This window comes from Bombina bombina, chromosome 9, assembly GCF_027579735.1.
Source record: "Bombina bombina isolate aBomBom1 chromosome 9, aBomBom1.pri, whole genome shotgun sequence".
Classification (NCBI taxonomy): domain Eukaryota; kingdom Metazoa; phylum Chordata; class Amphibia; order Anura; family Bombinatoridae; genus Bombina; species Bombina bombina.
Window position 1 is genome coordinate 252,859,936 of NC_069507.1, and position 13,569 is coordinate 252,873,504.

The 13,569-nt window shown below is 37.6% G+C and overlaps 1 protein-coding gene across 1 annotated transcript in view; it reads right to left on the reverse strand.

The window, feature by feature from the left end:
• LOC128640533 (VPS10 domain-containing receptor SorCS1-like) overlaps window positions 1-11,204 on the reverse strand; it is a 1,407,808-nt gene extending 1,396,604 nt beyond the window's left edge. The window contains 1 exon segment of the mRNA XM_053693005.1: window positions 9,807-11,204. Coding sequence (XP_053548980.1) covers window positions 9,807-11,204 — 1,398 coding nt within the window.
• Window positions 11,205-13,569: the final 2,365 nt, after the last annotated feature.

Genomic DNA, 13,569 nt, shown 5'->3' on the forward strand with positions numbered 1-13,569 from the left:
TTGCAAAGGGACGTATAAAAGGGCCTTTTGCTGGGCATTGCCCCAAAGAAATCAGCTATTTTACCTGTAAAAAACAATACAAACAATCCCCCAACAGTAAAACCCACCACCTACACAACCACACCCCCCAAATAAAATCCGATCTAAATAAACCTAAGCTCCCCATTGCCCTGAAAATGGCATTTGGATGGGCATTGCCCTTAAAAGGGCATTTAGCTCTTTTACATTGCCCAAAACCCTAAGCTAAAAATAAAACCCACCCAATAAACCCTTAAAAGAAACCTAACACTAACCCCACGATCCACTTACAGTTTTTGAAGACCGGACATCCATCCTCATCCAGACGGCAGAAGTCTTCATCCAAGCGGGCAGAAGTCTTCATCCAGACGGCATCTTCTATCTTCATCCATCCAGCACGGAGCATCCTCTTCTTCCGATGGCTGTTGAAGATTGAAGTTTCCCTTTAAATGACATCATCCAAGATGGCATCCCTTACATTCCGATTGGCTGATAGATTTCTATCAGCCAATAGGAATTATGGGGGAAAAATCCTATTGGCTGTTGCAATCAGCCAATAGGATTGAGCTTTCATCCTATTGGCTGATTGGATCGTTTTGCAGAGCTGCTTGTGAAGTATTTAGAATGCCGTAGTAAGGACAGAGGGGGATTGTGAGTTCAGCGAGTTTAGTGTGGATGCGTCTAACACATGCCTTCCCCTTCACAGGTCTTCCTGCATCCAATCACAAGTAGTAAGAAGTGAATACAGCGCCAACAAGAGGCCAAGGGATAAATATACTCACAGAGAGATAAAAGAAGATTATTTAATGAACCATGTTAAAAAGCATCAGTAATAAAAGACTATATATAAAAAATGTAAAAAGCACATATAAATAAAATTACAAATACAGGAATATCTTACAGAAGCGGCTCAAAGGGCCAAAGCTGATAATTACAATAAAAACAGAGGTAATAACAGGTGATCAGTGTGAGTGGTACACCAGAATAAGAGTGTATACTGATAAAACAGAATTAGCCTAAGTACAACTGTAGCAAGTGCATCAAGCAAAAAACTAATAAACAATAATACAAACAATAGTGTTCAAAATTAGTGTTACAAAAATAGTGTTCCAAAAAATAGAAAAATGCACTGCAGTGCAAAAAAGGGGGGTAGCAAAATAATTGTATAGATACAATCAAATAGTGAGTGAGTGCAAATGGATATAAAAATGCTAGCTACTTAATCCAGTGAGGTTAAGATATAATTAAATAAAATACACAATATGCAATAACATAAAAAATAAAATACACAATATGCAATAACATAAAAAATAAAAAATAAAATATAAAATATAATCCAAAAAAGTGTTCAAAAAGTTGATCAACAAATGTTAGTGAAGAACAAAAATAAGTCAATCAAAACTAAAAAATGGAAAAAATGGGTGATGAAAAGCAAGGTGAAAGTGAGGAAATTGATTCCTTCCAATGTTAGTTACTTTAACAGATCCAAATTCCTGAGTGTGGTTGCTGAAGTAGCTGAATGGATCCTAGCACCTGTCAGCTGCTCCTATGGTATCCTAAAAAGTGTCCCTGTAAAAAAAAAAAAATGAAAAAAAAAGGAAAGAAATTCACAACATAGTGTATCCAATATGAGAATGAAGTAAAGATTAAAGTAATGCTTACCAATATGTCAACGCGTTTCTGCCCTCAAAAAAGGGCCTAGTCTTGAGAAAGGCCCTTTTTTGAGGGCAGAAACGCGTTGACATATTGGTAAGCATTACTTTAATCTTTACTTCATTCTCATATTGGATACACTATGTTGTGAATTTCTTTTTTTTACAGGGACACTTTTTAGGATACCATAGGAGCAGCTGACAGGTGCTAGGATCCATTCAGCTACTTCAGCAACCACACTCAGGAATTTGGATCTGTTAAAGTAACTAACATTGGAAGGAATCAATTTCCTCACTTTCACCTTGCTTTTCATCACCCATTTTTTCCATTTTTTAGTTTTGATTGACTTATTTTTGTTCTTCACTAACATTTGTTGATCAACTTTTTGAACACTTTTTTGGATTATATTTTATATTTTATTTTTTATTTTTTATGTTATTGCATATTGTGTATTTTATTTTTTATATTATTGCATATTGTGTATTTTATTTAATTATATCTTAACCTCACTGGATTAAGTAGCTAGCATTTTTATATCCATTTGCACTCACTCACTATTTGATTGTATCTATACAATTATTTTGCTACCCCCCTTTTTTTGCACTGCAGTGCATTTTTCTATTTTTTGGAACACTATTTTTGTAACACTAATTTTGAACACTATTGTTTGTATTATTGTTTATTAGTTTTTTGCTTGATGCACTTGCTAGAGTTGTACTTAGGCTAATTCTGTTTTATCAGTATACACTCTTATTCTGGTGTACCACTCACACTGATCACCTGTTATTACCTCTGTTTTTATTGTAATTATCAGCTTTGGCCCTTTGAGCCGCTTCTGTAAGATATTCCTGTATTTGTAATTTTATTTATATGTGCTTTTTACATTTTTTATATATAGTCTTTTATTACTGATGCTTTTTAACATGGTTCATTAAATAATCTTCTTTTATCTCTCTGTGAGTATATTTATCCCTTGGCCTCTTGTTGGCGCTGTATTCACTTCTTACTACTTGTGCATATTTTTTGGAGGTTGGTTAGGATCTCTGTTTGGATACAGCTTGGGGATTACCTTAGCGCTTGTACACACACCCTTTTTCACTATTGACCTGCATCCAATCACCTCCAGAATACTTTGGCAATCTCACAAAACTCTTCCTGGAGAGATCCCACTCACCCTCTGTCCTCACTACGGCATTCTAAATACTTCACAAGCAGCTCTGCAAAACGATTGTAGGATCATATTTCAGAGAGATGTCTACAGAATGCTACGGTGAGGGCAAGAGGGGAAGTGAGATCCGTGCCCAATGTAAACACAGGGAGAAATGGACTAGTGCAGGTGAGGGGATTGTAATTGAATTGCATTATCATTTACACAGACAGCTCCAGCATGGGGGCTGGCTGTAACCACACTAGTTAGGGAGTGTAGGAAAAAGCCTTGCTTTGTAGCTATTAGATTCTACGAACTTATTCATATGCAGTCAGAGGACTAGAAACTTTAAAATCATTTTTAGCGGCTTAGGCAGAAAAAAATTGATAATAGATGTCAATTATAAACTATCTTCTTGGAATGCTTTATTTAAATAGCCCATATTTGTTTGAGTGTATAATGGCCCTTTAAGCTCCATCAAAAATCGTACCAAAACTGTTCACTAAAAATCAAATTTTATCAAAAATGTAAACTTTGTGTGTAAATTACAAAGGGAATTTTTGTATTTAATATGCACAGCAAAAATTGTAATTTAAGTACACTGGATGTGCAAAAAACCCCCACAAAGAAATGTATACTTGTAAGTACAAAATACAAAGCATAATTGTTATTTTATTGTAAAATGGGCTGATCATGGGCATTCCTTGGGTATGTATAAAATTGTCTGTGAAATCCCAGCCTAATTCTGTAAACATTTCCACCCTACTGTTCTTTCTTTCAAACTAAAAGGTGGAGTGGTTGTGACAAAATACACAAAATACTTAATACCCTTATAGAAAAACACATGCATGCAAAACTAGAGATTCTATACCCAGAAAGTAGTGCAATGTGCTTATGTGTGCCCCCTGTTCACTGCTAACTTCGCCCTACACAGGTAAGTTTCCTTACAAGTGAGATAATCAGCCCCTAAGCATTGACACCCTTGCAAAAGGGTGAGACTCATACACATTGTTAAAGCCTGCTAAAAAGCTGGGAGCTTGCTTCTGGCAAACTAATAAGGCTTATGTGTGTCACCACCAAAAACCAGCTAGCTCCCAGTAGCGCATGGCTGCTCCTGAGGACACCTAGGTATGATTTTCAGCAACAATTCCAAGAGAAGAAAAGTGAAAAGTCTAACAATGCCATGTTATATCTGATCCATGAATGTTTAATCTTGACATGCATGTCCCTTTAATTAAAGGGTCACAGAGTAACACAAATGCAGCTAAGGTATGAACACACTATACCTACAATATACGAGAAGCTGTCAGTGGAAGCGGCAGCTAAAGTTCCAAATGTTTTTTTTTTTTTTTTTTGCATTTCATTGAATTGCAGAAATAAACCCCAACAGACTATATGTATAAGAATATATTGCAGAATTCTTTTACTACCATGCTGATATCTCACTGCAGATGATGTCCTATGAATCCCTGCATAAGTAGCTTGGTAGGCTTTCAGCTCAGATATTAAATGCCCAAGAAAATAATAGGTTTCATTATTTAAAGATGAGTAAGACATGAGACACTGTTACAAATCCTAGCGAGCCAAGATAGCTGGGTCCAAATTGGTTGAAATATGAAAGACACTAAAAAAAGAAATAAGAGCAAATCACAAATGTACTATATACCCTTTTTATGGTAGTGCTTGCCTACTCGCACACAATAGATTGCAAGCTTTATGGGACAAGTGCCCTCAGTGCTATAGCAGTAATTGCTTAATATAGTTACTATATTCCGCAATTATTGCTCATTTCTACATTTGTTTTGTGCTTCTAAATTACTATATGCATGAGTTACATTCACTAACAACCATTTCTCTCCATTGTCTATATAATCACCAGTTGCTTTTTATGGATCATGGAAGTATAGGGAGGAGGGTGAGTTTTATTGAACAGGCATCCAAGGCTTGTGTATGTTCATGTGTGAGTGTATGTATGTATGCATGTGTGTGCATTGTGCTTGTGTGCATGTGTGTATTTGTGCATGTGGGTTTTGTATATGCTTATTTGTGTGTGCATAAACATGTGTGTGAATGTGTATAAGCATGTATATGTGTATTTTTGTGTATGGGTTTGTATATGCTTGCGTATGAAAGTGCGTATCCCTGTATGCGCATGTGTGTATATTTGTGAGTATGTGAGTATGGGTTTGTATAAGTCTGCGTGTGCATGTGTTTGTGTAAATTTGTATAAGCATGGATGTATCTGTGTGTGTATGTGTGTATAAACATTTGTGTGAATGTGTGTATGCATTTATGTGTGTGATTATGTTTGTGCATGTGTTTGTATATGTGTGTGTATTTGTGTGTATGGGTTTGTATATGCCTGTATGCGCATGTGTGTATATTTGTGAGTATGTGTGTATGTGAGTATTGGTTTGTAGAAGTCTGTGTGTGCAGGTGTTTGTGTGAATGTGTATGCAAGTATGTTAGCATGTGTGCATGAGGGATTTCATATGTATATGTGTTTGAGTATATGCATGCGTGTATATGAATGAGTGTGTATATGTGTGTGTGTTCATCTATGTGCATATTCTACTTTGCTGCTAGTCTATAAAATACAACTATCACTTCATAAACATGCACAGATATAAACTATTTCTTTACTACTCATAGAAAATTCAATTAAATAATTGATCTTAACTAGATAATTAATTACAATTTATAAAACAGGTGTATTCCACATATTTTCTTCCCCATCTATGCAAATACCATAGCGTATAATTTCTTACTGCAAAAGGCAACAACATCCCAATATTTGCTGATATTAGTCCCTAAGTGTTTCTTAAACTGTGGTTTAAACATTTTTTGGGGTCCGTACAAGGTTTAATAATATACTGTACGTGTATGTTGTGATTGAGTGTGCATTTCTGTGTGCAAGTATGAGTGTGTGTGTTGTGGGTATGTGTGTGTGTGTATGTATAAGTAAGTGTGTGTGCTGTGGGTATGTGTATGTATGAGTAAGTGTGTGTTGTGAGTGTGTGTTTATGTATGAGTGAGTGCATGAGTATCTGTGGGTATGTTTGAGTGTATGTGGGTGTTCTATGTGTAGGTATGTATGAGTGTATGTGTGTATTGTGAGTGTGTGTTTATTTATGAGTGAGTGCGTGCATGTATAAGTGTGTGCATTTATAAAGGAGTGTGTTTGTGTATGAATTAGTAAAATGTTCTGTATTTTGCTTATTGTTTGATAGGCACATAGCTAATTTTGTAGCTCTTCAAATGTGTGGGTGTTGCTAATCCCCAGACAGGAGAAGCCAACATGGAAGGAACATAGAGTTAGACACAGAGTCAATTTGTTAGTCATTAGCAATAATCCCCTCATTTGTATTGTGTATTCATGTATAAAAAAAAACTAAACAAATTGGATACCTTTCTGACAAGGGGTTTGTTTTGGACTACATTATAATAATGGGGGTTGTGAAAATTTTTCCTATGCAAAAAAGGGTCCCAAGTGAAAAAGTTTAAGAAGCACAGACCTAAGGCAACTGGAAAACCTGTTTTAGCCTGCAGAGGTCTACAGTATGTCAGAATATGCTGTATCTGATGAACCTTTTTCTAATGCTCATTAGTGAAGAATGAACTTGTATATTTTGAAACCAAACAATCAGCCACAGTGGTTTAGAAAATGTAGTTATTCTTTATTTGACAATTTTAAAAAACACGGCACATCACTTCATAGGGATTCACCCCAAGTACAAGCCCTAACGCGTTTCGGCTGAACAATGTAGTTGTAGTCTTTACACAGCATGTTTAATACCGGCATTGCTGGTTCCACACCGCTTGTTCACTTTTGGAGCCTAGATGTCATGTGACCAAGGGAGTTTGTGTCTAGGGATTTGTGACTAGGAAGAGTGGGACATGACTGCAGAAGCAAGTACTGAAGGAGCCGGTTGGATTAAAAGCATATGGAAGCGATTCCTTTTAAAGAGTAAGTTGAGTCGTTAAATACCTGTTTAAACTTATTTATAGTAGAGAGTATTCTGTAGCAGTACAAGATGGTGCACTAAAAACCTCCGGAAGTGGCACAGTATTTGTCTGCACCAAACTCTGATTGTTCTTGTATATTTTGATCACTGGTAACTGGCAAAACACTTAAAGTCTACAATGTAGTGGCAGTTTGTAAGCAGTGCCCACTTCTCCTAAACTCTCCATATTAACAAATCCAGAATGAAAACCTTTTTTATGACAATTTACAGATTAGCAATTCCAGAGCAAGTTTCAACTGTATTTTTTTTCTCTGCAAATGGACTCAGTGTTTTAATACTTTTTACGTTTGCGAGTCAATATGTGCATGTAGCATCCTGGTACATCTTAAAAAAAATGTAATTGAAAGTTAATTAATATAAAGTTACATATTTATTATTAGATTCATTATATTATTATGCATATGATTTTTTCTACTGATACTATTTGATTACCTTTCTAACGTTTTAGTAACAAGTTTTCTGTGCATCTTTTCCAGTTTAAGTTGATGTAAAAGTCCTGTGCTGATATGTTTTTATGGTGATGTCCCAAAGCGTGCTGCTATTCTTTTGGACTTTTATCTCTTTGGGGTGAGTGCAGGGCCCTTGTAGCGTGCACCTGTATGCAGGAGTGCTGGAGACTATTATTGGATTTACCAGTTTAAAGGGACAGTATACACCAATTTTCATTTAACTGCATGTAATAAACACTACTATTAGGAATAATATGCACAGATACTGATCTAAAAATCCAATATAAAACCATTAAAAAACGTACTTAGAAGCTCCCAGTTTAGCACTGTTCAAGCGTATAACCCTATTTTTGCATGTACTGTCATGGTCACACATTAACATATTTCAATGTATAACTTTATTGCCCTTTGATTCCATATATTGTAAAGCTATAAACTTTCTGGAATAGACAGAAAGGCAGAAAGACAGGGTTGTCCTATAGATATTAAAACTACATTTTTCAGAAGAAAAAAAAAAAAGTATTGATGGCATGGCAGACAGACAGCTAACACACATGATGATGATGATAGGTGAAAGATAGATAGATGATAGATAGATAGATAGATAGATAGATAGATAGATAGAGATAGATAGATAGATAGATAGATAGAGAGAGAGAGATAGATAGATAGATAGATAGATAGATTGACAAATAGCATGATTTGCTCAGATGATTTGATAAATAATAAAGCACATATAGTAGCACATTGTTATGTGTAATAGTGTTTTATTTACAAAGCCCTAACTGAAGCAATATTAAATGTCACTTATTAATTTTACACATCACGTCTCAATTTGAGATTCATTTTAGCCTGAGTAGGTATTTATCACCTCTATACAAGATCTGAGGTAAGACTTTATAAATCTTTAGTATTCAGTGGAAAACCTATAAGCTGTGTATAATATAATGCAGCTGTTAATAATGTCATGCTGGTTTGATCTCAGACTATTTTTTAATTTCTGTATAATTATGAAATCCAGCAAACACAACATTCTAATTATAATTAGATCACTAAACAGTGCAACAAGGTAACAAGGTCTCTGTACATATCTGTATAATATGTAACCATACAAGCTTATAGAGAGAAGCAGAGTAACAACATTTGGTATTACTAAGTGTCACCATATTGTATATGTGTTATACTCAGTACCAGTATTATATGTAAATCATGTAACGTTGTATTTACTGTCTCTGGATAAAGCACAATTTATCTGCTTTCTATGGGGCATAACTCATCCTAAAAATCTTATAACTAGAGAGGGCAATTATGTTACTTACGTTCATTGTACACTATAACTATATACAAAATATAATGCACTCTGCTCCTGAACATAAAGTCAAAGTAAGGTCACTATATATAAGGAGATCATATTCTTCATTATTACACATTAGGCGAGATTATGCCAGACTGGCTAAAAACACTGTTCTCCCTAGGTCCAAGAATGAAATGCCCCCCCCCCCCCATCTTTTTGTCCACTACCAAACTATTGTCAGCAATCCCAAAGATTATAAAGTTCATCAGATTGAAATCCTACACGAGAGCATGTTGTTACTTAGTACACTGCAGACTACATATGATAGGAATGTTTCTTTAATTAAAAAAAAAAAACACTATTACCTGGATTATTGTCTCCCTATCTGACATCCCTGCCAAATGCTACCTGGGTCTCATGGTCCTACCTGGTCCAATTACAGTCAACACTATTATAAAATGCATGGGTTCATACTTAGTATCATTGTATATAGCTGTATATTACAGTATGTCTATGGAGCACCAGGTCTACATCAGCTGAAGGTGTACTCAGTATCACTGTATATAACTGTAAATCACATGAGGTTATACTTAGTGTAACAGTGCATTACATGAGGTAAGTCTCAGAATGACTCTACAAAACACAATGCTATACTACACATCACTATACATTGTATGATAGTATACTTAATATTAATGTACATCACATAAAGGTTATACTCTTCATCACTATACATTGTATAATATTAAACTTAATATTACTGTACATCACATAAGGATTATACTCTTCATCACTATACATTGTATAATATTAAACTTAATATTACTGTACATCACATAAGGATTATACTCTTCATCACTATACATTGTATAATATTATACTTAATATTACTGTACATCACATAAGGATTATACTCTTCATCACTATACATTACATGATGTCATACTTAGTATTACTGTACATCACATAAAGGTTGTACTCTTCATCACTATACATTACATGATGTCATACTTAGTATTACTGTACATCACATAAGAATTATACTCCTTATCACTATGCATTACATGATGTCATACTTAGTATTACTTCCCATGGCATGACGCAATAAACCTAATCACATGAAGTCATAATCATCACCACTAGACGTTACATGGGGTCCCTATACATAAGGTCATACTCATCATTACTTTATTATTATACAAGGTGTAGCAGGTACTTACGCTGCTGTTGTGCCCGGACCAGTGCACCATGGCTTGGTTGTGAGCAGAGTCCCCGGTCAGGGAGAACGTGCTGCTGCTCAGTCTCAGTTCCTCCACCCGAAAACGGGTCATTCTGTCCGGGTCCCCGGTCTGAGCTCGGGTCACCCGGCGTCCCTGGGTTTCCCGGATACGTCTCTGTGTCCTGGCACCTGGCCTAGCATTGAGTCCATAAGATAGGTGTCCTTCAGGGGTGCCAGAGAGTGCAGCTGAGTTCTCGGTTTGACCCTCCCTGGTGTTCTGACCATTTTGGGGATCAGGACAATCACTATTGAATCCCTGGTACTGAGCATCCCTGGAATCCTGGTACTGACCTGCTGTACTGTCACCCTGGTACTGACCTTCCCTACTGGCACCCTGGTACTGACCTTCTCTACTGGAACCCTGGTACTGACCATGTATACCTGCACCCTGGTACTGACCCTCCCTACTGGCACCCTGGTACTGACCTTCCCTACTGGCACCCTGGTACTGACCTGCTGTACTGTCACCCTGGTGCTGACCTTCCCTACTGGCACCCTGGTACTGACCATGTATACCTGCACCCTGGTACTGACCCTCCCTGGCACTCACATGATGATACTGACCCTGTCTAGCATTCATATACTGTACTTTACTGGCATCCTGATATTGACCATCGCTGTTATCCTCGTCTTGATCATCCCTTTCAGCGTTCTCATATAATTCACCCCTGGTATCCTGGTAGCGGCCATCCTTGGCATCCTGGTGCTGACCTGCACTAGTAACCACTCGCTGTCTACCTGTGATAACAACTTGTCCATCATCCCTATCACCCTGATCACTGCTTTTATCCTTATTCTGATCTCTTCTTGCACCCACGGACTCGTATCCTGAACTCTTCACCAAACTTCCAGTAGTGCCCACAGGCTCGTGTCCTTCTCTCTTCCCCTGACTTCCCATGTTACCCACAAATTCACCAGCTTCACCATCACTTAAAACATCCCTAGAACTCACATTCCCGGTACCACTAACTAGGTTCCTAGAAACCCTAACCTGCCCCCCCTGGACTGTTCCCTTGTGCCTCTCAGAGTCTCCCCTGGAACTAATATAATGCCCAACCCCCTGAGAGTGCCTCTGAATACCACTACCCCAGGTAGCTGGGCTCTCTGTCCCCTGAGCCTTCTGCCCTCTGCCTGTGTCATCTGCACCCTGTCTCACAACATCCCTCAGTGTGGCACCTGTGCCCTCTGCCCCTTGCCCCGTGTACCCTCTGCCCGCTTCCCCAGGCACCTGAAGCCTGACATGTGCTTGGCAGGACCGGCAGGTCAGTTCTCCAAAACTGTCATCCATCCCAATGATGCTGATCAGAAGCAGAAGCCCGCAGCCTGGCAGTGCCCCCATGCTCAGCGCTCTGTGGCTCCTCACTCCAACTCCATACAAGTTTGTGAGCTCACAGCCTGGACAGTGCAGCTGAGGAAAAAAAGAGATTCTTCTTTCAGGGCTGATGGTGTCGCTCGGGGTTTTGATGTAGGATCTGGCAGACAGGGGAGGAGCTGAATGAAAAAGACAGAGAGAGAGAGAGAGAGAGAGAGAGAGAGAGAGAGAGAGAGTGAGAGAGAGAGAGAGAGAGAGACGGAGAGAAGAGGCTGATGGAAGAGAGAAGGAAGGGATGAGAGAGGACAGGACCGAAAATGAGAGGGGTTAAAAAGAAATGGGCATGAGATAGAGATGGAAGAAGGAACAGAGATTTGAGGGTCTGAGATAACTCAGAGGAGAGAAGAGAGTGAGAGAGATAAAGAGAGAGGTCATTAGAAAGATAAAGAGAGGGATAGAGAGGGGTAATGTGAGGATAGGGTTAATGAGAGAGCTAAAGACAGAGTGGGGAAAGAGAGAGAGAGAGAAAGAGAGAGGTAATTAGAGAGATAAAGAGAGGGATAGAGAGGGGTAATGTGAGGATAGGGTTAATGAGAGAGCTAAAGACAGAGTGGGGAAAGAGAGAGAGAGAGAAAGAGAGAGGTAATTAGAGAGATAAAGAGAGGGATAGAGAGGGGTAATGTAAGACATAAAGAGAGGGGGAGAGAAAGGGTTAATGAGAGAGATAAAGAGAGAGGGTGATAAAGGGAGAGAGAGAAAAATGAAAATAGAAAATTATTTACTAAAAGAAATAGGGAGAGTACTGTGAAATTCATTTTTGGACTGAAGGGGTTAAAGAGACCCGTGCGAACTTAAGTTCCTCTTCATAAAGTAACCTGCTGAGATACTGCAATGTGATTTATTTAATACATATTTTATTTATAATCACTTTCTACATCCTGTCTGCACTAAATTTCTTTAAAAAGTTGTAACATGCAGGTTTTATTTTGCTGACCAACAAATCCTAACGATATCATAAAGAGATATGTTCTTCCATTCCAGGTAATTCTATCAGCTTTTCGATACTTGAAATATTTATTTGTTTAACCATTAATAATGAATGTGTCAGTAGTTTGTGATTTATCTACAGCTTGTATACAGTGAGCATGTGTGAGGCTGCATTATCCATAGCAGGCTACAGGCACAATAATAACATTCTTTTTTTCAGCTCTGCCCATATGGCACACATAATTACATTGGCACAGTAGGTCATTATAGAAATAAAGAGTTAACAAAATTATGATGTGACTTCATTTACAGTGCAGGTTGTTAGAAATGGCTTCAGAACTTTTATGGCACAGTAGCCAGACTCCTGTGGTGCCCCATGCCCTGCTCATATGGGACATGGTGAAGGAAGCCATCACTAGCCTATTTTTGGCATTATGTTTTATATGTAGTTGGCTAAATGTCAGGCTGGAGGTTGGCAGAATTACTCAGTGACTGTCACTGAGCCTGCAGCGTACACACTCATCACAGCTGTTTGCCATTCAGAAAAAAATAAAAAAATAATCTGAACTAAAAATCTGTATTTTATTAATCATTTATACAAAACAGACAATAGCAGCATGCATGACAAGCAAAGTCCTCATATTGTTGGAATGACACAAGAGGGTTAATTTCACCATTGTCATAGAGGGGTGTAACAGATTGCAGCTCAGGCAACGGAGGGGTTAAAAACTCACATTTTGAGTGGGAGATTTCACATATACTGTGTGAGAGAAAATAGAAACATGGCTATAGCATATGGAAATAACTTGATTTGATTTGTTAAAAATGCAAACAATTGCACATTGAAACAGTTCTCAGTCCTGTGTCCTATCCATGTGGGCAACTGGAATCCTCTGGTTATTGCAGGAAATAATAATCTATTGTTACTTTATTTTTAATAACAACATTTGCAAATTCATTAGAGCATTTCATTATCAGATCAATGTTCTTTGTATGGTAGTAATGTGTTTGCCCTGAAATGGGTTAAATGGGGTTAAACCTGCACAGCACTCTAGCTCCCCTGTCAGTCACATTATGGTAATTAGCAGCTATGTGTCTGTGCTGGCCTGATTGGCTCAGTGGCTGCGTTCTGCTCCAGAATTGCAATGCATTATGGCTCCTAAGAACACATTTAACTATGTTTTTAACTCTTTTGCAGGGCTTACACACATAGGTGGTGATACCAATTCTTCAGAAAATGATTTATCTACAAAACTCCCCATATGCATTAATGGTGTTTTTTGCAGAAATAATTAGAGACATTTTTTTCTAAAGGATTGCTGTTGAGCGATAGTAATGCCCATTTTATTTATTAATAAAATACTCTATGGATTGACAACTTTTTAATAATTCAGAATAATGATCC